Source organism: Megalobrama amblycephala, linkage group LG9, assembly GCF_018812025.1.
Source record: "Megalobrama amblycephala isolate DHTTF-2021 linkage group LG9, ASM1881202v1, whole genome shotgun sequence".
In the NCBI taxonomy this organism is placed as follows: domain Eukaryota; kingdom Metazoa; phylum Chordata; class Actinopteri; order Cypriniformes; family Xenocyprididae; genus Megalobrama; species Megalobrama amblycephala.
Window position 1 is genome coordinate 37,160,809 of NC_063052.1, and position 27,140 is coordinate 37,187,948.

Below are 27,140 nucleotides of genomic sequence, written 5' to 3' on the forward strand. Positions count from 1 at the left end.
AATGGCAGACCAAAGCTAACAATCTTCACAACTTTTGTCATCACAGAACCATACGAAGACTTGAAGTAAAAACTACAGTTGCAAGAAAAAGTAATACAAAATGCATGTTATTTTTTATTTAGTACTGTCCTGAGTAAGATGTTTTACATAAAAGATGTTTGCATTTAGTTCACAAGACAAAAAAAAAAAAAAAATAGCTGAATTTATTAAAATGGCCCCATTCAAAAGTATGCGAACGTCTAGGTTACTATTGTAACCCCCGTTCCCAGAAGGAGGGAACGGAGACGTTACGTCGATACTGACGTAATGGGGTCTCGCCTGGGAGCCCAATCACCTCCAAGGGTACAAAACAAGCCAATGGGAATTGGCCTGTGAGATTTACATGCTGGGCCCCTCCCACGGCATCCGGGTATAAATAGGGCCGGCATACTCACCTTCATTCATATTTTTGCTGAGGAGCTGAGATAGGTATCTGGCCGCTCAGCGGTGACTCAGAGCTATGGCAGGGGAACGTAACGTCTCCGTTCCCTCCTTCTGGGAACGGGGGGTTACAATAGTAACCTAGACGTTCCCATTCAGTCAGTCACATTCGAGATGGGGGCGTCGATTCGCCACTTAAGTCTGCCGCGTCCCGTCCAGGAACCACACGTGGAGGTTCCACAGATTGGGACGCGGGTGGAATATGATGCCCTGCCCCTGAGAAAGGAGGTCCTTCCTCAGGGTGATGCACCAGGGATGGGCTGTCGCAAGGAGCATGAGTTCTGGGAACCAGGTCTGGTTGGGCCAGTACGGCGCAACTAGCAAGACCTGCTCCTCGTCCTCCCTGACCTTGCACAGTGTCTGTGCAAGGAGGCTCACTGGGGGAAACGCATACCTGCGTAGGCCCCCGGGGCCAGCTGTGTGCCAGTGCATCCGTGCCGAGGGTCCCCTCAGTCAGGGAATAGAACAACTGGCAATGGGCGGATTCCTGAGAGGCGAACAGGTCCACCTGCGGGTGGAGTCTCCATTCCCCCGGGAGCGTGAGCTGTCATGAGAGCGCGTCGGCCACACGATTGAGCTCGCCCGGGATGTAGGAGGCGTGCAGCAACCTGAGTCGGCGCTGACTCCACAGGAGGAGATGGCGGGCAAGTTGCGACATGCGACGGGAGCGTAGACCACCCTGATGCACTGTAAAAAAAGTCAGTAAAATATACAGCAAAACACCGTCAAATTCCAACGGTAATGGAGCGTAAAACCAAAAACTTCCTTTTACTGTATTAAATAGATTGAATTACCGTTAATTGTGAGACTGGATAAAACTTTGTTTTTTACTGTAATAAAATGTTGAAATTATAAATATTTTCTGTGAAAACAAATAAATATGCATACATTTTACAATTAAATATTGTAATGTTGAAAATGTCTAAAAACCTTAGATTTTATGGTATTATTTGAGTAAAACTACATCTTTTCGGGTTGTGCACATTGGAATTCACAGTATAAATCTGTAGATTTTTAAGCAAACAAAAACATTCATTTTTACAGAAGCAAGATGTTAAAAAATCCCACTAAACACTGGACGTCGGATAGACGTGCAGATCATGTCTATATTAGGTCCGTCGGTCCATGACCATTTCTGAACATCTATTCGACGTCCAAACTACACAGTTAAAAAAAAAACTGTCAAATTTACGGTAAAATACCGGCAGCTGTGGTTGCCAGGAATATACCGTGAAAAAAATGTGGAATCTGTAAAAGACAATACGGTATAATGGTTTTGTAACCCTAAATTTTACAGTAGACAACGTATTTTTTTTACCAAAATCATGGTAGAAAAAAACAAATATATTTGTCAATTATACAGGTCCACTATTTGGACGTCCAACCATGACCCAACTTGGACGTCATCTTGATCAACATTTGACCTTTGAACAGGGTAATTTTTTTGGACGTCATTTGGACGTCAATAACAGATGCAGGAAATTGACATGATTAATATGTAATATTTGTTTTATAGGGCCTATCAACATGATTAATACATGAAGAGCTCAGATGCAAAAGCCTCTAAGTGCCATCTGAAATTTTCTTCTAGAATTATCATTTTTATCAAGCTTGTATATTTAAGTTCAAAAATTTCACTTAAATGGCAATGCAAATTACCTATTAATTGTCATTTAAGTGAAAGCACTTAACTATACACACAGCAAAATCCCCAGTGTTAAATTAACACCCAAAGTGAACATGAGTCCATCTTACCGGGTGTTAAAAAGTAACACTAAAGCAGTGTTAAAGTTAATGAGATAATTGATTGATGATTGAGTGATGATTGACAATTAGTGGAGACACCTGATGATAATAAGCAGAATCACTGAAGAAACAACAAGAGAAAAAGAGAGAGACACAACATCTACAACTGACTTCCAGCCATTAAACATTATTACACTTATTATTAACCAGTTTGATTTGATTTCTGTCATACATCAACAAAAGTTCTTACTGAGAATGAACAGATGTTTAGATGTTAATGTTTTAATGAAAGTTTAGTTTGAAGTCACCATGATGGTGAAAAGCATTTCCTTTAGCTGGGCTCTTGACTCTCTTTATTTGCATTAATTTATCTCTGGCTGCTCCAACTTTGTGTTTGTAAAGCACGTTTGTTATGGTCAGAAAAAACTATGATCTGGGCTGTGTTTCCCAATCGTAATATGAACCAAAGGTTATCAATTTAGGTTTACAATGCTTTTGGAGTCACAGTCATGATGGTTTTGTTTTGATGATGATATTCTCTTTGTGAAATGGTCAGATTCATTGATGACGTCCAGTACTGTCAGTCATATAGATGTTATATTATTTCTTTCTAGTAAATCTGTTACCACTTGAAATCCAGCAGAGCTTTTATAATCTGAAGAACAGAAAAAAAAAAAAAAAAAAAAAAAAAAAAAACACAGACATCAAGAATCAGCATATGACCCTCAACAATGGTGACAATCAAACAAAGTGCTTCATGTTGCAGTGCATGATGGGAGCCACCAATCAAATCTCATCCATGGCTCCCATCATGCATTGCTGCATGAATAAATTATGCAGCTGAATTGTCCTGTAATTTTCGTAGATTGTTCATGTTTGCTTTATTTTTCTGTTGTTTTGTTGTGACAGTAGCTTGTTTTGTGATGTTCAGAGTTGATCTGTTTGTCAGTATTTTGTATTTATTTATCGTCACCGTTCTTGAGAATCATATGCTGACTCTTGATGTCTGTGTGTGTGTGTTTTTTTTTTCTTGATTCTTCAGATTATAAAAGCTTTTCTGGATTTCAAGTGGTAACACGTTTACTAAAAAGAAATAATATAACATCTATATGACCATCAATACTAGACGTCACCAATGAATCTGACCATTTCACAAAGGGAATATCATCAAAACAAAACCATCATGACTTTGATTCCCAAAGCATTGTAAACCTAAAGTGATCAACTTTAGCTCACATCACTATTGGGAAACACAGCCCAGATCATAGTTTTTCTGACCATAACAAATGTGCTTCACGAACACAAAGTTGGAGCAGCCAGAGATAAATTAATGTTAATAAATAGAGTCAAGAGCCCCGCTAAAGGAAATGCTTTTCACCATCATGGTGACTTCAAACTAAACTTTCATTCAAACATTAACATCTAAACATCTGTTCATTCTCAGTAAGAACTTTTGTTGATGTATGACAGAAATCAAATCAAACTGGTTAATAATAAGTGTAATAATGTTTAATGGCTGGAAGTCAGTTGTAGTTGTTGTGTCTCTCTCTTTTTCTCTTGTTGTTTCTTCAGTGATTCTGCTTATTATCATCAGGTGTCTCCACTAATTGTCAATCATCACTCAATCATCAATCAATTATCTCATTAACTTTAACACTGCTTCAGTGTTACTTTTTAACACCCGGTAAGATGGACTCATATGTTCACTTTGGGTGTTAATTTAACACTGGGGATTTTGCTTTATAAAAATGATCATTCTAGAAGAAATTCAGATGGCACTTAGAGGCTTTTGCATCTGAACTCTTCACATACAGATTATTTAGAAACAAACACGATTTATTATGTGAATGCCTATTTATTATTTCAGGCCATGTTTTTTTTTTTTTTTTTTTACATTTTCCTGTTTTTCTTTAACTGGTTTATTTAAAGTAGCCTAATCAAGTTATTTCTTTATGCATATGTGTTTTTGCATGTATCTGTTTATTTATTTGGAAATGCAATTTGTGGGAAATTATTCAGAAGTTCAGAAAATAATTTCATGGTAGCATATATTAGGCCTACACTGTTAAAAAAAAAACTGTCAAATTTACGGTAAAATACCGGCAGCTGTGGTTGCCAGGAATATACCGTGAAAAAAATGTGGAATCTGTAAAAGACAATACGGTATAATGTTTTGTAACCCTAAATTTTAAAGTAGACAACGTATTTTTTTTTTACCAAAATCATGGTAGAAAAAAACAAATATATTTGTCAATTATACAGTAATTTTATGTAAAAAATGCAACTTTCCATAGCTTTTCACGGATATTTGCAGTAAAAAAAAAGTTATAATATAATAATATATACAGTAATTTGTTGTTAATTTAACAGTAATAGGACCCTATTATGGTAAATAACTGTAAAAATAACAGAAATATGTTAAACCTTATTAAAACCTTTGACAGTAAAAAACACAGTGAAATTGTATAACAAATTACAGCATTTTATTTTGACCAGATACATTTTACGGTAAATTCCTGGCAACCACAGCTGCCGGTATTTTACCGCTAAAAATACAGTACAATATAAGGAACATAAATAGTTTACCGTACATTTTACATTTGCAATCGCTAAATATAGAAAAATCTAAAGATGCTCATATATAACCAAGGTAGTGAATATTACTGATAAACAATGAGAAAATTTGACATACCATTTGAAAACAGACTAAACATATCATTTTCTCTATTCCTACCAAACAGCATAGATCTTGAGAATACAGCATATGTCCATATATATGGCTGGTAATCCATGGAGAAATGAATAAACATGAAACAAAAAATGACCTGCCCCTGACCGATCAACAGTAATGAGTCACTGGGTCCTGCCTTGGTGAAGGAAAGCACTCAGTGGAGTTTCTAATGCGCATGGTGTCGAAGATACAAGCTCTGCAGGAGTACTTCAATGTCCATCAGGAGTTCACTTTGGACTGGCAGGATCCCCTCTGCAGCAAAAAAATGGATAAAGTTTCAAAAGTTTGATCAGTGCTTGAGCAAAATGCACAGAAATGAACAAAATGTGCTGTCAAAAACAGATCTAATGATAAATGATTTCTTAGGTGTAAAGTATGCAGTTCTTAAAGGATTAGTTCACTTTTAAAAAAACTTTTGCTGATAATTTACTCACCCCCATGTCATCCAAGATGTCCATGTCTTTCTTTCTTCAGTCGAAAAGAAATTAAGGTTTTTGATGAAAACATTCCAGGATTTTTCCCTATATTATGGTCTCCAATGGGACCCAAACGGTTCAAGGTCCAAATGACAGTTTCAGTGCAGCTTCAAAGGGCTTTAAACGATACCAGACGATGAATAAGGGTCTTATCTAGCGAAACGATCACTCATTTCAAAAATAAATAAAAAAGTTTAAGTTTTATAAGCACAAATGCTCGCCTTGCTCTGTTCTGTGATGCGCGTTTGTGACGTCACGTAATACGCAATTACGTTGAAAAGGTCACGCTTGAAACATTTCTGTCCTGAAGAAAATTTTCTTTTAGGCTTTTTAATATTAAAGCACCCAGGATACACACACGAAATGGGCATTTTAAACGATAAACTGACACAAATACATTTGAATATGTGGTGAATATGGTCCTCCTTCCGCACATTTGTAAACACGTCAACTTGACCTTTTCAACGTAATTGCGTATTACGTGACGTCACGAACGCGCATCACAGAACAGAGCAAGGCGAGCATTTGTAAAATACCGTTAAATTCACAGTTTTTGGAAGTGAAAAATAACAATTCATTGTAAAATTTACAGTGAAAATCCGTAAATTGACATTCCCACAATTCCCTGCATGACACTTCACAATTGATATATTTTCGTTGAAATAACTGTTTCTTCTTAGTTTTTCTCATTTTTTTCTAATCAGTTATGTACATTAGGGTTTTATGTTACATCTAATGTTGTTAAATTAATGTTTATTGCATTTTTAAAATTTCATGCATGTTACCATGATGGTGTTTAGTGTGTGTGTGAATGACACTTTGTGCACCTTCTATATATTAGTATTGTTCTCCTCAGCTTGTGGAAAAGCTGCTTGTGATGAACTTTGATTCATCATGTGACTCTTATCACCACTGTGTTTGGTGACTGTCAGTGTATTATAAAGGTACAAAACAGATATTGGTACTTCATTAGGTTAGTAAATTAACATTATATCAGTTAATGAAATACGTTATTTTACCGTAAATTTAACAATTTTTTGTTTTACGTTGCTACTGTATTTTTTTACGGTAAAGTTCTGGCAACCACAGCTGCTGTTTTTTTACCGTAAATTTTACTGGGATTTTTTTTACAGTGTGTTACTGTTAAATTAACAACAAATTACTGTATATATTATTATATTATAACTTTTTTTTTACTGCAAATATCCGTAAAAAGCTATGGAAAGTTGCATTTTTTACATAAAATTACTGTATAATTGACAAATATATTTGTTTTTTTCTACCATGATTTTGTTAAAAAAAAATACGTTGTCTACTGTAAAATTTAGGGTTACAAAACCAGTATACCGTATTGTCTTTTACAGATTCCACATTTTTTTCACGGTATATTCCTGGCAACCACAGCTGCCGGTATTTTACCGTAAATTTGACAGTTTTTTTTTAACAGTGTGGTTGATGTACGCTACAGTCGATGTGTTGTCCGTCCGGACCAGTACATGCTTGCCCTGCAGCAGCGGTCGAAACCAGCGCAGAGCAAGGAGTACTGCTAGCAACTCTAGGCAGTTGATGTGCCAGTGGCGATGGGGTCCTGTCCAGGAGCCTGACGCCGACTGGCCTCTGCATATGGCACCGCAGCCAGTGGTGGAGGCATCTGGTGTGACAACAACATGCCTGCCCTGGACACTTGTACTAGGGGCACCCCGGCCCGTAGAAAAGCAAGGTCCGACCATGAATGTGCGCCGACAACTTGGTGTGATGACCACACAGAGTGAGCCATGATGCCATGCCCATCTCGGGACTCGGTCGTGAAGCCAGTGCTGAAGCGGTCTCATATGAAGCAATCCGAGCGGTGTGACCGCAGCTCTGAAATTGTTTCAGTGGGACTGCTGTTTTCCGCGAGAACGAATTCAGGCAGTTCAGCACGGACTGTGCACGCTCGTTGGAGAGACGTGCTTTCATGTTGACCGAGTTCAGCTCCACACCGAGAAAAGAGATGCTCTGCACAGGGCAGAGCTTGCTCATTTCCCAGTTGACCCGAAGCCCCAACTGGCTGAGGTGACTGAGCTCCAGGTCACTGTGTTTGCACAACTGCTCTCGGGACTGGGCCAGAATGAGCCAGTTGTCGAGGTAGTTGAGAATGCAAACGCCCACTTCCCTGAGCGGGGCAAGGGCCCCCTCTGCGACTTTGGTAAAGATGCGAGGAGACAGGGACAGCCCGAAGGGTAGGAAAACGGTCTGTGTCGAGGAAGGATCGAGACATGAAAGTACGCGTCCTTCAGGTCGATGGCTGCAAACCAATCCTGGGCGCGAGCACACGTGAGAATGTGTTTCAGCATGAGCATCTTGAACGGGAGCTTGTGAAGGGCCCGATTCAAGACACGCAAATCCAGGATCGGTCGTAACCCCCCGCCTTTCTTGGGTACTATGAAGTAAGGGCTGTAAAACCCAGACTTCATCTCGGCTGGAGGGACAGGCTCTATTGCGTCCTTCGCCAAAAGAACCGCAATCTCCGCCCACACCGAAGTGAACAGAATGCCGCTGAACCTGGGGGGACGCCTGGCGAACTGAATCGCGTAGCCGAGTCTGACTGTCCAAATGAGCCAACGGGACGGGTTGGGAAGGTGTAGCCACGCTGCCAAGCACTGTACGAGTGGAACCAACCAGACAGCAGAAGTACCCACGGGGGGCAGCATGGAGCACTGTGGCCCAACCCGGGAGGCAGTGCGTCCCGAAGTTGAGGCTGTGCGTGGGGTCCACTCACATGGCTCCAAGTGGGCAGGGTGGCATGGGGAGGCTCTGTGTCCCCGGGGCGCCAAGACCCTGCCCGTGGCGAAGGAAGGAGTGGCTGAGAGAGAGGGAGCGGGCGCTCGCTCACCCTCAGCACAGAGCATATGACCCAGAGGTTTTGGAAATTGCTCTTTCATTGAAAATGTGGGTAGCCAGCGGCGGAACAGAAAGAAAAGGCAACACAGGATTCTCCCCCGGGCCCTCTCCCGGGGGATGGAGCGGTGCGGCCACCGTCTCCCATAGAGCAACCTCCTTCACCACTGGGTCTCCTGTCTCAGGGCCGCTTCTTAGCCTTCTTCTTCTTCGAAAGAAGGCTTGGCGGCCTGGGCAGGGGGCGCCGCTTTCCTGCGGAAAGCTCGGGGAGGATGGTACGAGTCCGATCTCCCGGGAGCCTGAGCCGCAGGAGGGTGCCCTCGGCGAGGAGCAGACGGAGGCGCGGCCCGTGGCGGCTTGGTGGCATCATCATGCCGGGGCAGGATGTGTTTTATGGTCTCCGTCTGCTTTTGCACCGCCGAGAACTGCTGAGCGAAGTCCTCGACATTGTCGCCGAAGAGGCCTGCCTGGGAGATGGGGGCGTAGAGAAAGCGAACTTTGTCGGCGTCCTTCATCTCAGCCAGGTCCAACCAAAGATGCCGTTCCTGGATCACCAGGGTGGACATCGTCTGATCCAGGGCGTGCACCGTGACTTTCGTCGCCCAGAGGGCGAGGTCAGTCACCGTGCGCAGCTCTTGCAGCAGCCCTGGCTCGGAACTACCCTCGTGCAGCTCCTTAAGAGCTTTCGCCTGATGGACCTGCAAGATGGCCATGGCGTGCAGGGCAAAAGCCGCCTGTCCAGCGCCGGAGTAAGCCTTAGCCACGAGAGCAGCCGTAGTCTTACCCGCCTTGGACGGGAGAAGCGGACGGTTCCGCCAGGTGGCCGCGGACTGCGGGCACAAGTGCACCGCAATCGCACGTTCCACCTGAGGAATCTCCACGTACCCCTTGCCGGCCCCGCTATCGAGGGTAGTGAGAGCGGAGGAGGCAGAAGAACGGTTTCTGGCCGTGTGAGGGGCCATCCACGTCTTCTGGAGCTCCTCATGCACCTCCGGGAAGAAAGGCACTGGGGCGGGATGCAGCTGGGAGCCGTGCCCCAAACCCAGAAACCAATCATCCAACCGCAAGGGCTCGGGACACAGTGGAGGATTCCACACGAGCCCGATGCCCGCGGCGGCCCGGGCAAGCATGACCGCCAATTCAGAGTCCGCCTCAGACTGAGCGACCACCCCTGAGGGCAGAAGCTTGGAGTCATGACGTTGCGCAGGAGTGGGAGGTTCGTGGGGGCGGACCCGACGAAGTGGCTCCCACTGTGATCCTCAGATCTCCCAGAGCACTAACTGGACCGGCGGCTAGCGCTGGGGTAGTGACAGAGGGGACCCTCACTTCTGTGTTAAAGAAGGAGAGTCGCGATCTCAACGCCAACAAGGACATGCCCTCGCAATGAGGGCAGCAAAAAACAGCAAAAATTGCTGTTTTTAGGAACTTGTCCCGTAGCAATTATAATTGCTGTTTTGCTCTAATAGAAGAAATTCGCTCTCTTGAAGAGGTGAATGGCAGATCCGATCCGATCGGTTCCGAAGCAAAAGTATGAATGAAGGTGAGTATGCGGCCCTATTTATACCCGGATGACGGGGGAGGGGCCCGGCATGTAAATCTCACAGGCCAATTCCCATTGGCTTGTTTTGTACCCTTGGGGGTGATTGGGCTCCCAGGCGAGACCCCATTATGTCAGTATCGACGTAACGTCGAACGTGACTGACTGAATGGGAACCACTGATTCTCAATACTGTGTGTGGTTACCTGGATGATCTACGACTGTTTTTTTGTGTGATGGTTGTTCATGAGTCTCTTGTTTGTCCTAAGCAGTTAAACTGAGATCTGTTCTTCAGAAAAATCCTCCAGGTCCTGCAGATTCTTCAGTTTTCAAGCATATTTTGCATATTTGAACCCTTTCCAGCAGTGACTGTATGATTTTGAGATCCGTCTTTTCACACTGAGGACAACTGAGGGACTCAAACACAACTATTAAAAAAGGTTCAAACATTCACTGATGCTCCAGAAGGAAACACGATGCATTAGCTGGGGAGTAAAATCTCTTCCTCTGTTTAGTGTCTGTTATTGTTTGTGTCTAGTGCACTCTGTCTCACATGTTGTCTTGTTATCTAGTTTAGAGTAAATACTATACTATATTATTGAATCTTCATCATCGTCTTCATTTGGAACCTTAGCATTACAGAATACTGGACTGAAGAAAATGGATTATAATGCCAGATTCATCTTCCTGGCTCAGGAGAGGTTTTTTTTTTTTTTTTTTGTCATGGACTTTTGTTGTTTGGCTATCACCTGTACCCTCGAAGACGAGACCCTGAAGACCTTGTTTTGGAACGGGGCAACATTCCATCACCCTATCAACCTCTACAGGACTGAGCTGGAAAGAGACCAACATCAGGTGTCTGGAGAGCGCCCCGATTAAGAGCACAGCCAGAGCCCTTTTCACCACTACCGACTGAGGAGAAGTCACGTGAGCCCCCCACTGACCGAACAGCACCTCCCGCCGCGACAAGCGAGCCAAAGTCCGAGGATAAGAGGAAAGATTTTGCCCCAGTGAATTGCCCCAATGTGGATCTGACCAGGGGTGTCCGCCCAAGACACCAGCAGCCAAGGGAACTGAATCAGAGGATTGGCTGATGGACTTTGATGGGGACTCGTTAACTCCCATCCTATCCCACCCACTATCTGAATAACTGGGACTATTATTTTTTGCTTTATCCTGTGTGAACTCTGTCATGATTACCTTTATTCTCTCAAGTCTTGTTTAATCAGAACCACTACAGAGCTCAGCTAGTCCTCCAGTCCCATCACTGCTGGATGCTTGCAGCCCTGTGCTGTCTCTGGGGAGTCCCTGCAATGACGTTGAGCCACAGGTTGAGCAATCACCAGCAGCACCTATCCTGGAGGATCCTTTGGCCCCGTCTCCGGCCTCGAATCCCTTTGCTCCATCTCAGCCCATCGACCTGTTAACTCTGTCTTGGCTCCTCTTACCTTCAGCTCCACCAGAGACCCTCAGTCTAGTGGCTCCTATAGGTTCCCTCTTCCCACAGGCTCCCCCTTTGGCAAGACACAATGTTTTATTAAAACACTCAAAAACTGAGTCTTTTAGAAAAAGACAGTTTAATGCTGAGCAGACATTTGCATACACTAGATATGCAGAAGTGAAATTTAAAAAGGAAGAGAAGGAAGAGACTATTTATAATTATTATTGGAATTGTTTAAAGTATTACTCAATACTTGCAATTCTTTTTCAAGAATTATCAAAACAAAAATAGCCAATAAAAAATGTACACTATGTTGCCAAAGGTTTTAGGACACCTGCCTTTACGTGCACATGAACTTTAATGACATCTCATTCTTAATCCGTAGGGTTTGATATGGAGTTGGTCCACCCTGTGCAGCTATTACAGCTTCAGCTCTTCTGGGAAGGCTTTCCATAAGGTTTAGGAGTGTGTTTATGGCAATTTTTGACCATTCTTCTAGAAGCGCATTTGTGAGGTCAGGCAGTGAAGTTGGCGAGAAGGCCTGGCTCACAGTCTCTGCTCTAATTCATCCCAAAGATGTTCTATCGGGTTGAGGTCAGGACTCTGTGCAGGCCAATCAAGTTCCTCCACACCAAACTCGCTCATCCATGTCTTTACAGACCTTGCTTTGTGCACTAGTGCGCAGTCATTTTGGAACAGGAAGGGGCCATCCCTAAACTGTTTCCACGAAGTTGGGAGCATGAAATTGTCCAAAATATCTTGGTATGCTGAAGCATTAAGAGTTCCTTTCACTGGAACTAAGGGGCCAAGCCCAACCCCTGAAAAACAACCCCACACCATAATACCGCCTCCACCAAACTTTATTCTTGGCACAATGCAGTCAGGCAAGTATCATTCTCCTGGCAACCGCCAAACCCAGACTCATTCATTGGATTGCCAGACAGAGAAGTGTGATTCGTCACTCCAGAGAACACCTTTTAGCTGCTCTAGAGTCCAGTGACGGCGTGCTTTACACCACTGCTTCCGACGCTTTGCATTGCACTTAATGTAAGGCTTGGATGCAGCTGCTCGGCCATGGAAACCCATTTCATGAAGCTCTCTACGCACTGTTCTTGAGCTAATCTGAAGGCCACACGAAGTTAGGAGGTCTGTAGCTATTGACTCTGCAGAAGTTAGCGACTTCTGCGCACTGTGTGCCTCAGCATGCGCTGACCCCACTCTGTGATTTTACGTGGCTGAGTTGCTGTTGTTCCCATTTGCTTCCACTTTATGATACCACTAACAGTTGACCATGGAATCTTTAGTAGTGAGGAAATTTCATGAATGAACTTATTGCACAGGTGGCAACCTATCATGGTACCACACTTGAATTCACTGAGTTCCTGAGACCCAGGTGAAAAAAAGGACACTTCTATAATGTACTTAAAGTGCTCTATTTTCGTGCACTAATTTTGTACTTAATATACTAAAAATTCTTCTTTAGTACTTCTTAAGATAATCTTAAGAACATCTAAGTGTACTCAACTGTGCCATTTTGAGACAGTATGATATATGAACTAAAATGTGCTTTTAATATACTATCTAGGTATTTAAAAAATATATTTAGTTGTAGTACACTATGGGTTCAAATGCACTGTACTAAAATTTATCTAAATACATTTATTAAATATAGAGATAGTATATTAAAAGCACATTTTAGTTCTTATTTCATGGTGTCTCAAAATAGCGAGTCGAGTATACTAAAATGTTCTTATCTTAATAAGTACTAAAGAAGAATTTTAGTATATTAAGTCAAAAATTAGTGCATGAAAATAGAGCACTTTAAGTACATTATAGAAGTGTACTTTTTTTCCACATGGGTTATCCAAGAATTTTTTTTTTTTTTTTTGCTCAGACTTTTATTTCTTCAATATAAAACACTGTCTTCAATATAGAACAATATTCACATCCAGGCAATCATACCTGCAATTAAAAAATTAAAATGTGCCACGTCATGGGAAGGGTAAAATCAGCACATCAGTTATATTTCTATTTATACCTTAAATTCATATAATTTTTTTAACTTCTGGATAATGTTTTCATGTCATTTGTGAGCTTAAAACTTAACTCTAGTATTCATGAGAGTGGCATATTTAATCTAAATGTGTAAATGGAAAGCATTCTGTTACTTCATTACTTTGATGACACAGTAAAATAGTGAAAAGGATCCAGAGTGTGCGGGTGCTGCATGTGAATATATTTACACCATTTATTGTTTTTAAATCCTGATATGTGTGTGAGAAGTATTGTAGATCATGCCTGTCTGTTTGGCACTAAAGTATTTTGTGTTAGACATATATGTTTTAAAGAATGATAGAATAGATTATTTTTCTTTGCATTGTAAGTCTTTGTCATGTTTTAATTTTGTTTCATGTTCATGTTTTATGTCTTATTTTGAAGTTTAGTCATGTTTCATGTTCCTGTTTGCCATGTGCTTCCCTTGTTTGTGTCAGGTTCTAGTCATGTGATCATTCCATGTGCTCTGCTTCTCATGTGCTATGATTTCTTTGATAAAAACAAAATTGAAACCGTGTGGTGAGAGTAGTGGGTCTGAGTGAACCTGTGATCGAGGACCAAATTAACTGTGGCGGACTGGAGGGTTAGACCTAGATGTCCAACAGATTTAGTTGCCGAGAAAAAAACACAGAGAAAGACAGCCAATATGGGGAAGAGAAAAAAAGTTTGTCACATCAAATGCATACTTTTGCTACCAGACAGATGGACAGTTAATGAGAGTGTGACTGAGAACATTTTTTGTTTCGTTTAGAGAAAATGAGTTAATGTGTTTGAATCGCTTGTCTAAAGTTAAGACTTTCAAATCATTTTAAAAGTAGCTAAATTAAAAGTAGGTGCTTTTTGGAAAAGAGAAGTTGCCAGAGTAGTCAGAATTGTTGCTTAATGTAGAAACAGAATCACCCAGTCTGCATCCCTGGAATGAGGAAGAAAGGAAGTAGGGGAGCAAGTAGCAAGAAAGCAGAAGTGTTTAAAGGTCAAACTGAACTCTGTCAGCTGCTCTATATACAGTTCCTCCAGAAAAACGCGATTATGCGATCGCCTGATTTAATGCATAATCAGCCAAAGTCCATATATATGCGGGGGTCGCATCTTTTAGTAGAAAGTTGAAAAATGTTGCGTTTACTTCACACAAGTAATGCACCATTATTTTCCCCCTATTGCCATGGGAACCTTATTAAGTGCAAACCCCGCGGTGAAACCAGGGTGAAAAACATTCTCATTTGCCAAGAAAAATAAGCGTAAAAGACTGCGCTATAATGTTTTGTAAGTTTGAGCCATGTGTTAATTAAGGTCTGAAATAAAACAGAATGAGAACTTAAATATTCTGTGATTTAGTATGCTTGCTTATCATAGGAAGTATAAGAAATTACTCTTTACAATAAAGTAGTAGCCTGGTGAGAACAGGGTGTTGGGGGAATCACCTTTTTTCTCTTTTTCATCAAACCGCAGTTTTTGCAAGTTCCCGCAATTTCATTGCATAAAATAGCAAAAATATCCCGCATATTCCATCGCATTTTTTAAGAAAACGTGCCGCAAAATCAAGGATTTTTGCCCGCAACAATCCCAAAAAAAATAAAAATCTGCGTTTTACTGGAGGGACTGTATATAGTTTTGAATGCTTTAGTAAACTACAATCCCATTCTCAGAGGATAAAACACAGATCTTATCAGATAATCAGACAGAGCAAGAAGCAAAGCATTGATTGGTTGTCAGTGAGGTAATAGGTTGGATGTTACATGTTGGAGTTTGGGGATGGTTTGGTGAACATGCCCATTTTGAAAATCTGCTTAGGGCACCCAAAATCCTAGGGCTGGCCATGTCTTTCCAGAAAATTGTATTATAAACATTTCATGCTTTCAAGTACAACAAATATTTTATAGGTAAAGTGAAACTATCTTTGGGGGGAAAATATATATTTGAAGTGTTTTTTTTCAAAATCAAAATGTTTTGGCTTCACTTTTCAGGACTTGTGTGGCAGACTTGGTAAAGACAGACTACAAAGCAAAGCTATGCAGCATCAGAAGTCAAATACTTCTGCTACTTCGTTTGCGTCGACCATCGTGGTCTTTCTGGTTATGCTGGTTTATCAGCAATGCTGGTCTTTTACTACACATGGTTTTCAGTGTAGATGTCACAAAAACTGAGAGATTAAAGCACCAAGGATTAAAATTGTACCGCTATTTGTTTCCTTACTAATTACAAATTGTTCGGTTTAAGTTGTACAACAGTTAATTACATAAAGCCTGAACAAAACATTTCCATGTCACAGAAACATAAATATAATTTGTTTGTTTGTTTGTTTACCTTCTTACATGGCAGTAAAAATCTGCATCTTCATTTTATTTTAAGAAAGGACATGATTCTGCTGTTGTGACTTTCAGTGGAAATATGAGATGCTGTTCACACAATATAAAATATGTGAACAGATCATGATGGGAAATAAAAGCAAAAAAGTGAAATCACTACAGACGCTAGTATCATTTTGCAAGCATTATGAAAGCATTTATTTGTTTTGCATAACAGTGATCAAAGACATTTAGAGCAAACGTAACTATGCATGACTTCAAGGATCTTTCAGCTGCATAATCAGGTCCAAACCGATGCTGGAAATTGATTGAATTAAGGACCACCATGATTCATGCTTGCTGTCTTCAGTATTTGGGTTCAAGTTAACCTTCATTCACTTTTTTTAAAAACTCAGAACAGTCACCGTTGAACGGTATGAATCCTGGACCATATTTTTTCTGCAGAAACTCAGACTGAAATTTGTCCAGAGATTTTGCATTGATTGTGTTTACATTACTTCCTTTGTTTTCATCCCAGTGAGCTTGAGACACCCATGCTGTACCATTATAGCAGCAGAACACTGTCCACATGTGTGAGGGAATGTTAACTCTTTTATTCAAGAGGTTGGCAGGGCTTGACACAGCTCCTGTCAGCACATATGCTAAGGTATTAGTAGGGTTGTCTTTGTCACGGCAGTGAGAATCCATGACATTTCTAACATTTTCCTCCATGATACGCCAACTACCATTATTAAAGCTGATATACTGCGGCACAGTATTGGTCATTGTGAATGTAGATTCAGCAGTGATGTTATCAGCTGCATGGCTGTTGGGAAATAAGTGACCACGATCCAATTCCTTCTTTGCCCAGTAGTCTCCTGGGAAAGCCTGACTGACACATGGTTCACGCATTTCCCCATATGTTTCCCCATCAGTTTCAAGCTATAGAACATAAAGAGAAAACGATGAACAGAACATGAGAAAATCAGAAGCTAAATTATTATGTGCAGAAAGTAAATCCAGATAAATAAAGCACCAACAAAATACATAAGGTTACTCTCAAACACAGCTGGATTTTTTTTTTTTTTTTTTTAGAAACATTAACAAACCTCACCTGTGGCTCAATCATCCATCGAGGACATTGTCTTCCTGTATAATGCCCAGTATATTTGTAGGCTGAGAAAACAGGCATCTTCTTTGTTGTGTCCTGTTGGACTCTGTTATGTTATATACTGCTTGTGACAGGTTACGGTGCCTTTAAGGCTTACAGCAGTGGTTTACGGCAAAGGTCGAAAAACGCCAGGTTGGCGGTAGTATAAAAACGTGATATGAACGAAGCTACACGGTGTGGTTATTGAGTCCAACACAAATACAACAATGTGTTTTTAAGACCTTTACATCTTGAAGTCAGAAGATAACAAATACAAATCATATCAGTTTCCACATGTGACAGTTGAATGACCCTCGTCCACATACTACACTGTTAAAAAAAAACTGTCAAATTTACGGTAAAATACTGGCAGCTGTGGTTGCCAGGAATATACCGTGAAAAAAATGTGGAATCTGTAAAAGACAATACGGTATACTGGTTTTGTAACCCTAAATTTTACAGTAGACAACGTATTTTTTTTACCAAAATCATGGTAGAAAAAAACAAATATATTTGTCAATTATACAGTAATTTTATGTAAAAAATGCAACTTTACATAGCTTTTTACGGATATTTGCAGTAAAAAAAAAGTTATAATATAATAATATATACAGTAATTTGTTGTTAATTTAACAGTAATACACTGTAAAAAAAAATCCCAGTAAAATTTACGGTAAAAAAACGGCAGCTGTGGTTGCCAGAACTTTACCGTAAAAATACAGTAACAACGTAAAAAAAAATCTGTTAAATTTACAGTAAAATAACGTATTTCATTAACTGATATAATGTTAATTTACCAACCTAATGAAGTAGAGTTGTGACGTTCGCGAACGAACCGATTCTTTTGAACGGCTCATAAACATGAACGATGGGAGCCGAGTCGCGGCTGGAGGGGAGCCGTTCTTTCTGTCGTTCTTTTTTCCTATGCGTGTTTCACACAGATGCACACAAATGAGCTCCTCCGCGAGACAGAACAGTTATAGGGGAGGGGCGCACCCACCCAGCGCAGGCCAACCCTTTATAGCGTGATGATATTAGTTATTAGTTGTGCACGCATCCTTCACGTGAGTACTCCAGTGGAAAAAAATTATCAGGAAAAAAAAAATCATTGCAGCCCACTTTGTTATTGTTCATTGACTTGAAGGGGCTGATGTCCTATTTGCAAAGTTTACAGTAGTAATAGTATGTACTACATACATACTGTAGTAAAAGCTGTACTACATACTATGTAGTATGTAGACATTTCCATTTTATTTATTCTAATTTTATCTACTTTAAATATTTTTTGTTTTCTATCAAAATGTTCTTGTGTGATAACAATGTTCTGTGGAAGTGTTTGTAGTAAAAGCTGTTTTGCACAGAAATTCATTGCATCCGGCTTTGTTTTTGATGTTTATTTGTGAGTAGGTATTGTATGAATAACATAAGTCAACGTAGCTTTACACACACACACACACACTTTGTACTAAAGGTAAATCCAAAATAGTGATGTCACTGTCTAAGCAGAGGGATTTGTGCAACCCTATGGAATATAGTCCACACATGACAAATGAGGTAATAATCAATATTTCAGAATAATTCAAACTCAGATATTGGTGTGTGATATCCGAGTTTTAATTATTTGACTACAAATCTCACCTCATCATTCCTCCCAGTGATTATTTCCAGGATAAACTGAGATGCCCCCAAGCTGGCTTCTTAAAACTGACTAAATATTTAAAAAGAGCCAAAAGAGCCGTTCTTTTGAACGGCTCTTTGAAAGGAACGGATCGCGAAGATCCGGATTCCCTCAAAGAGCCATAAATCCCATCACTATAATGAAGTACTAATATCTGTTTTGTACCTTTATAATACACTGACAGTCACCAAACACAGTGGTAATGAGAGTCACATGATGAATCAAAGTTCATCACAAACAGATTTCCCACAAGCTGAGAAGGACAACACTAACGTATAGAAGGCGCACACAGTGTCATTCACACACACACTAAACACCATCATGGTGACATGCATGAAATTTTTAAAAAATGCAATAAACATTAATTTAACAACATTAGATGTAACATAAAACCCTAATGTACATAACTGATTAGAAAAAAATAAGAAAAACTAAGAAGAAACAGAGTTATTTCAACGAAAATATATCAAATGTGAAGTGTCACGCAGGGAATTGTGGGAATGTTAATTTATGGTTTTTCACTGTAATATTTACAATGAATTGTTATTTTTCACTTCCAAAAACTGTGAATTTAATGGTATTTTATCATAAAATTACATTAAATGTACCATTAGATTTATCACAGTTATTCACCGTATATAGTACGGAAACTTTCTGTAAACCAATTGACAGTTTTTCACCGCAGCATTTTTACAGTCTTTTACTGTTAAAATCACGGTCATTTTTTTAATAGACCCTATTATGGTAAATAACTGTAAAAATAACAGAAATATGTTAAACCTTATTAAAACCTTTGACAGTAAAAAAACACAGTGAAATTGTATAACAAATTACAGCATTTTATTTTGACCAGATACATTTTACGGTAAATTCCTGGCAACCACAGCTGCCGGTATTTTACCGCTAAAAATACAGTACAATATGAGGAACATAAATAGTTTACCGTACATTTTACATTTGCAACCGCTAAATATAGAAAAATCTAAAGATGCTCATATAAAACCAAGGTAGTGAATATTACTGATAAACAATGAGAAAATTTGACATACCATTTGAAAACAGACTAAACATATCATTTTCTCTATTCCTACCAAACAGCATAGATCTTGAGAATACAGCATATGTCCATATATATGGCTGGTAATCCATGGAGAAATGAATAAACATGAAACAAAAAATGACCTGCGCCTGACCGATCAACAGTAATGAGTCACTGGGTCCTGCCTTGGTGAAGGAAAGCACTCAGTGGAGTTTCTAATGCGCATGGTGTCGAAGATACAAGCTCTGCAGGAGTACTTCAATGTCCATCAGGAGTTCACTTTGGACTGGCAGGATCCCCTCTGCAGCAAAAAAATGGATAAAGTTTCAAAAGTTTGATCAGTGCTTGAGCAAAATGCACAGAAATGAACAAAACGTGCTGTCAAAAACAGATCTAATGATAAATGATTTCTTAGGTGTAAAGTATGCAGTTCTTAAAGGATTAGTTCACTTTTAAAAAAACTTTTGCTGATAATTTACTCACCCCCATGTCATCCAAGATGTCCATGTCTTTCTTTCTTCAGTCGAAAAGAAATTAAGGTTTTTGATGAAAACATTCCAGGATTTTTCCCTATATTATGGTCTCCAATGGGACCCAAACGGTTCAAGGTCCAAATGACAGTTTCAGTGCAGCTTCAAACCCAGATAGCAACACTGTGTCGGCCCAGATCCGGCCCACATCTGGCACATGCGGGATGATGATCTGGCCCACATGTGGCAGGAATGATGGCACTTGGGCGGACCGCTCCTGTTTGCCAGATCTGGACCACAAGCAGGCCACAAAAATGCAAATGTCAGCCAAGAGCAAAGAACTGGACCTTATCTGATCCACAAAATATTGATATATTATTTATAGAGTCATCTCAGCATTAACAATCCTGTTATCAAGCAGAATCACTGAAGGAAAGAGGGAAACAGAAAAAAAGAGATGAGCAGAAACACAAGAACTACAACTGACTTCAGTCACAGCCTTAGAGGAAATCAACTAAAGATAAAAGACATTAAATCTCTGAAGATCTGATTAAACAACTCCACAAACAGCATTACCAGCTTCACTTATCACTAACCAGACTGACTTTATTTCTGTCACACGTCTACAGAAGCTCTTATTGAGTATTAACAGAAGTTTAACTCTCATGTTTGTTTCATTTCAGGTTACCATGATGGTGATTGATGTTTCCATTAGTTGGCCTCTTAACTTTTAACATATATATTTGTCTTCTCTGGCTGCTGTGGTAGTGTTTCTGTCAAACACATTAGCAGTAGCAAAGAAAACTGAAGCATGATCATGTGATCATTGTTAACTATTGATGATTTAGTAATCATCATATAGCCTGTGAACAACACTGTGTCCAACAATTAGCTATCAAATAGCCAGCTTCACTGAAGTCATAATAATTGAATATAAATGTTACTGCAAAATTTGATGATTTGCAGAAATCACTTAGAAGATGAAAATAAATAAAAACACATGAAGGGAAACTATGTTGACAAACACAGATATCAGTAATCAGCATATGTGTCTCAATGATGGTGACAATAAACAAAATATTTAGACAATCACATCAGCTGCATAATGCTCTGATGCATTCTGGGAGTTTTGTACTATAGTACCCAGCATGCATTGCGGCTACATGATGCTTTTGATTGTCACCATAGTTGAGAATCATGTGCTGATTCTTGATGTCTTAGTGTGTCATCTCAAAGTGCCTTTTTAAAAAAAAATAATAATAATAATTATTTCTGCAATACAGCTCAAGCTCATGTCACAGAAACACAGGGTTTTTTTCATCTAAACAACATCATTGATTAGTAAAATCATCAATGGCTAACAGCCAACACCTGATCTCATTTTAATTTTTATCGCTGCTGCTAATGTGTTTGATAAACACACTATCACAGCAGTCAGAAAAGACAGTTATATATGTATAAAGTTAAGAGGCCAACTAATGGAAACATCAATCACCATCATGGTAACCTGAAATGTAACAAACATGAGAGTTAACTTCTGTTAATACTCAATAAGAGCTTCTGTAGACGTGTGACAGAAATAAAGTCAGTCTGGTTAGTGATAAGTGAAGCTGGTAATGCTGTTTGTGGAGTTGTTTAATCAGATCTTCAGAGATTTAATGTCTTTTATCTTTAGTTGATTTCCTCTAAGGCTGTGACTGAAGTCAGTTGTAGTTCTTGTGTTTCTGCTCATCTCTTTTTTTTCTGTTTCCCTCTTTCCCTCAGTGATTCTGCTTGATAACAGGATTGTTAATGCTGAGATGACTCTATAAATAATATATCAATATTTTGTGGATCAGATAAGGTCCAGTTCTTTGCTCTTGGCTGACATTTGGCATTTCTATGGCCTGCTTGTGGTCCAGATCTGGCAAACAGGAGCGGTCCGCCCAAGTGCCATCATTCCTGCCACATGTGGGCCAGATCATCATCCCGCATGTGCCAGATGTGGGCCGGATCTGGGCCGACACAGTGTTGCTATCTGGGAAGGGCTTTAAATGATACCAGACGGTGAATAAGGGTCTTATCTAGCGAAACGATCACTCATTTCAAAAATAAATAAAAAAGTTTAAGGTTTATAAGCACAAATGCTCGCCTTGCTCTGTTCTGTGATGCGCGTTAGTGACGTCACGTAATACGCAATTACGTTGAAAAGGTCAAGTTGACGTGTTTACAAATGTGCGGAAGGAGGACCATATACACCACATATTCAAATGTATTTGTGTCAGTTTATCGTTTAAAATGCCCATTTCGTGTGTGTATCCTGGGTGCTTTAATATTAAAAACCTAAAAGAAAATTTTCTTCAGGACAGAAATTTTTCAAGCGTGACCTTTTAAACGTAATTGCGTATTACGTGACGTCACGAACGCGCATCACAGAACAGAGCAAGGCGAGCATTTGTGCTTATAAAACTTAAACTTTTTTATTTATTTTTGAAATGAGTGATCGTTTCGCTAGATAAGACCCTTATTCATCGTCTGGTATCGTTTAAAGCCCTTTGAAGCTGCACTGAAACTGTCATTTGGACCTTGAACCGTTTGGGTCCCATTGGAGACCATAATATAGGGAAAAATCCTGGAATGTTTTCATCAAAAACTTCAAGTTAATGACTGAATGCATGGTGATGAGACCTATCATTCAATCTACATTTTATAGCATCAGTTTCCTTCATCGTATGAAACTGCTCACCTGGACATGAACCTGAGCTCGGCTGATTAAGATTAGTGTCTCCTGTCCATCTTTCTTTTGCAAAACTTGAATAATACCACTGCTTACCTCTTATTGAATCTTTGGGTGCAGACTTAATTGAAGAGCCTCGTATAAACAGGGTGTGATGTTTAGGGAAACCAAAGAATACAGGCGCCATCATTTCTGCCAGAAGACTCACAGGGGGGCAACGAAGCTTTCATTGTGGACTGGCTAGATCCCTTCTGCATTCAGAAAGAAAACAAAAAGAGCATACACCATAAATAATAATAACTGACAAAAATAATGAGACAAGAAATTAAAGTAACAAGAAAATAAGTGCAAAACAAGTTTCCCTGTGTTGCAGTGTAGCTGAATGTTTTTCAACAATTTGATTTACGGTAAAACACATACCAAATATTTCCAGCCAAGGTTTGATTCAATCTTCAGCATGCTTTTCCTGCCATTGTCTTGAAACTGTTTCACCTGTCACTCTCATTTGATGCTGTTTACAAAAACAAAACAGCAATATTGTAAAGAGACAAAGGAAAATTAATTTAATGAAAAAAAAAAAAGAAAAAAAAACATGGCCTGAAATAATAAATAGGCATTCACATAATAAATCGTGTTTGTTTCTAAATAATCTGTATGTGAAGAGTTCAGATGCAAAAGCCTCTAAGTGCCATCTGAATTTCTTCTAGAATGATCATTTTTATAAAGCAAAATCCCCAGTGTTAAATTAACACCCAAAGTGAACATAAGAGTCCATCTTACCGGGTGTTAGAAAGTAACACTGAAGCAGTGTTAAAGTTAATAGGCTTGTTTGAGATGCGCCTAGCCTCGCCTGAAGTTCAGCCGAGAGTAGGCGGCTGCAGTGAGGGGAGGACTGAAAAAAGTGCAGGCAAGACGAACAGTTCTCTGTTCTCGTAGTGGATCAGAACCTACGACAGGGATGGACAACTCCGGTCCTGGAGGGCCAGTGTCCAGCAGAGTTTAGCTCCAACCCTAATCAAACACACCTGAACCAGCTAATCAAGGTCTTTAGGATTAGTACACAGCAAAAACTGCAGTGTTAAATTAACTCTCCTGGGAGTACATGTGAGACCATACTCAAGAGTGTTAAAGTGTTAAAATAAGAGTGTTAAAAGAACACTGAAAAGTGTTAAAGTTAATGAGTTAATTAAGTGATTAATTGAGTGATGATTGAGCATTATTGAAGACACCTGATGATAACAAGCAGAATCACCAAAGGAGAAAATCACAATTTTTAAGCCACCATCGTGGAGATGAGGGTTTGTTTTAGTTGGGCTCTTGTCCCTTGACTTTTTAAAATAATGTTTTGTTTGGGCTGTTTTAACTGAGTTATGACGTCCAGACAAACAAATGGAAAAAATGATCAGGTGATGTTGGTTATGTTTTCACATAATCATTATTTGTTCTGAATCACTGAACTCATTTAGAGCACAATCTCTGAGTTAGATTTACATTATTGATTTACAGCATCACTGTGATTCTACAGCACAAGATCAGCTTTATCAATAAAATCTGAAGGATTTCTTGAAAGTTGTTCTGAGCAAAAAAAAAAGAAAAATCTTTCTTCTTAGGCACAAACAGACATCAAGAATCAGCCTGTGAATCTCAATGACGGTGACAAGCAACATATTCTGATCAACAGATCAACTCTGAACATTAGAAAACAAGCTACTAAAAAGTCACATAAACGGAACAAAATAAAATATGAGAATAAAGGAAATTACTAAAACAATTCAGCTCATAATTTATTCATGCAGCAATGCATGATGGGAGCCATGGATGAATTTTGATTGGTGGCACCCAGAATGCACTGCAACATGGTTTATTATTCTCACCACTGTTGAGATTCACAGGCTGATTCTTGATGTCTGTGTGTGCCTAAGAGAAAGATTTTTCTTTTTTTGCTCAGAACAACTGTTTGTGAAATCCTTCAGATTATATTGATAAAGCTGATCTTGTGCTGTAGAATCACAGTGCTGCTGTAATCAATAATGTAAATCTAACTCAGAGATTGGGCTCTAAATGAGTTCAGTGATTCAAATCAAATAATGATTATGTGAAAACATAACCAACGACACCTGATCATTTTTTCTCTTTGTTTGTCTGGATGTTATAACTCAGTTAAAACAGCCCAAACAAAATTTTATTTTAAAAAGTCAAGGGACAAGAGCCCAACTAAAACAAACCCTCATCTCCACGATGGTGGCTTAAAAATTGTGATTTTCTCCTTTGGTGATTCTGCTTGTTATCATCAGGTGTCTTCAATAATGCTCAATCATTACTCAATTAATCACTTAATTATCTAATTAACTTTAACACTTTTCAGTGTTCTTTTAACACTTTTATTTTAACACTTTAACACTCTTAAGTATGGTCTCACATGTACTCCCAGGAGAGTTAATTTAACACTGCAGTTTTTGCTGTGTACTAATCCTAAAGACCTTGATTAGCTGGTTCAGGTGTGTTTGATTAGGGTTGGAGCTAAACTCTGCTGGACACTGGCCCTCCAGGACTGGAGTTGTCCATCCCTGACCTACGAGATCAAAGGCGGATATCGCGGGATTCACACTCGTGCGCTGTGTTGCTGATAAACTGGATGTAATTTTAGTTCTGTTGCTTTTATATTAAAATAAACATAATGAACAATACATCCAAAGTACTTGTTATTTATTTCCATTCGAAAGATGTGTGTATCAATTATTTTTACTTTAATTATAGACATGTTTTTATATATTTTTTTATAAATGACAACGTTCGCATAACCCATAGAGAGATCACTGTGTCAAGAGAGTTTGGGAATATTAACACATTATTTTTACACATTAAAACATGATATTAGAGTTTTAAAATCAAACATTTTAAATCAGATCAATACATCACGGTTGTTTAAACCAATAAGCTTTAAGCTGTGTCGTCAGCAAGTCGTTTCCCATCGTGCTTTTGGTCAGCGCAGTCGGTGGAGAGCAACTGCGCTCGACTACAGAATCCGACACGTCCGCCTCGCACTCGCAAGAGGTTTTTGACACAAGTTGGCATGACATCAGAGCAAGGCGGCCCACCCTCGGACACATTTCTAACCGGCATGCATCTCGCGGTGATCACCGGTGATCGGTTCTGCGCAGAATTTGCTCATCTCAAACAAGCCTATTGAGATAATTGATTGATGATTGAGTGATGATTGACAATTAGTGGAGACACCTGATGATAATAAGCAGAATCACTGAAGAAACAACAAGAGAAAAAGAGAGAGACACAACAACTACAACTGACTTCCAGCCATTAAACATTATTACACTTATTATTAACCAGTTTGATTTGATTTCTGTCATACATCAACAAAAGTTCTTACTGAGAATGAACAGATGTTTAGATGTTAATGTTTGAATGAAAGTTTAGTTTGAAGTCACCATGATGGTGAAAAGCATTTCCTTTAGCTGGGCTCTTGACTCTATTAACATTAATTTATCTCTGGCTGCTCCAACTTTGTGTTTGTAAAGCACATTTGTTATGGTCAGAAAAACTATGATCTGGGTTCTGCTTCCCAATTGTAATGTGGACCAAAGGTTATCAGTTTACAATGATCATCGGACCCACCGGTTTACAATGCTTTGGGGATCACAGTTGTGATGGTTTTGTTTTGATGATGATATTCTCTTTGTGAAATGGTCAGATTCATTGGTGACATCCAGTATTGATGGTCATATAGATGTTATATTATTTCTTTCTAGTAAATCTGTTACCACTTGAAATTCAGAAGAGCTTTTATAATCTGAAGTCAAGAAAAAAACACACAGACATCAAGAATCAGCATATGATTCTCAAGAACGGTGACGATAAATAAATACAAAATACTGACAAACAGATCAACTCTGAACATCACAAAACAAGCTACTGTCACAACAAAACTACAGAAAAAAAGCAAACATTAACAATCTACGAAAATTACAGGACAATTCAGCTGCATAATTTATTCATGCAGCAATGCATGATGGGAGCCATGGATGAGTTTTGATTGGTGGCTCCCATCATGCACTGCAACATGAAGCACTTTGTTTGATTGTCACCATTGTTGAGGGTCATATGCTGATTCTTGATGTCTGTTTTTTTTTCTTTTTTTTCTGTTCTTCAGATTATAAAAGCTCTTCTAGATTTCAAGTGGTAACAGATTTACTGGAAAGAAATAATATAACATCTATATGACTGACAATACTGGAAGTCACCAATGAATCTGACCATTTCACAAAAAGAACGTCATAATCAAAACAAAACCATCATGACTGCGATTCCCAAAGCATTGTAAACCTAAATTGATCAACTTTAGCTCACATCACTATTGGGAAACACAGCTCAGATCATAGCTTCTCTGGCCATAACAAATGTGCTTTACAAACACAAAGTTGGAGCAGCCAGAGATAAA

At 39.4% G+C, this 27,140-nt stretch overlaps 1 protein-coding gene and 1 long non-coding RNA gene across 2 annotated transcripts; both read right to left on the bottom strand.

Moving 5' to 3' along the window:
* Positions 1-11,114: 11,114 nt before the first annotated feature.
* Positions 11,115-16,823, bottom strand: LOC125276264 (endonuclease domain-containing 1 protein-like). The gene is made up of 4 exons (XM_048203767.1): positions 16,746-16,823; positions 16,057-16,573; positions 11,299-11,364; positions 11,115-11,158 (listed from the first exon to the last, which is right to left on the bottom strand). Exons 1-4 carry the CDS (start codon positions 16,821-16,823, stop codon positions 11,115-11,117), a joined length of 705 nt encoding a protein of 234 aa, XP_048059724.1.
* Positions 16,824-19,272: 2,449 nt separating this feature from the next.
* Positions 19,273-23,196, bottom strand: LOC125276218. Its single transcript, XR_007186603.1, has 3 exons — positions 23,105-23,196; positions 22,781-22,935; positions 19,273-19,799 (listed from the first exon to the last, which is right to left on the bottom strand). It is a non-coding gene; the product is annotated as an uncharacterized LOC125276218 (long non-coding RNA).
* Positions 23,197-27,140: the final 3,944 nt, after the last annotated feature.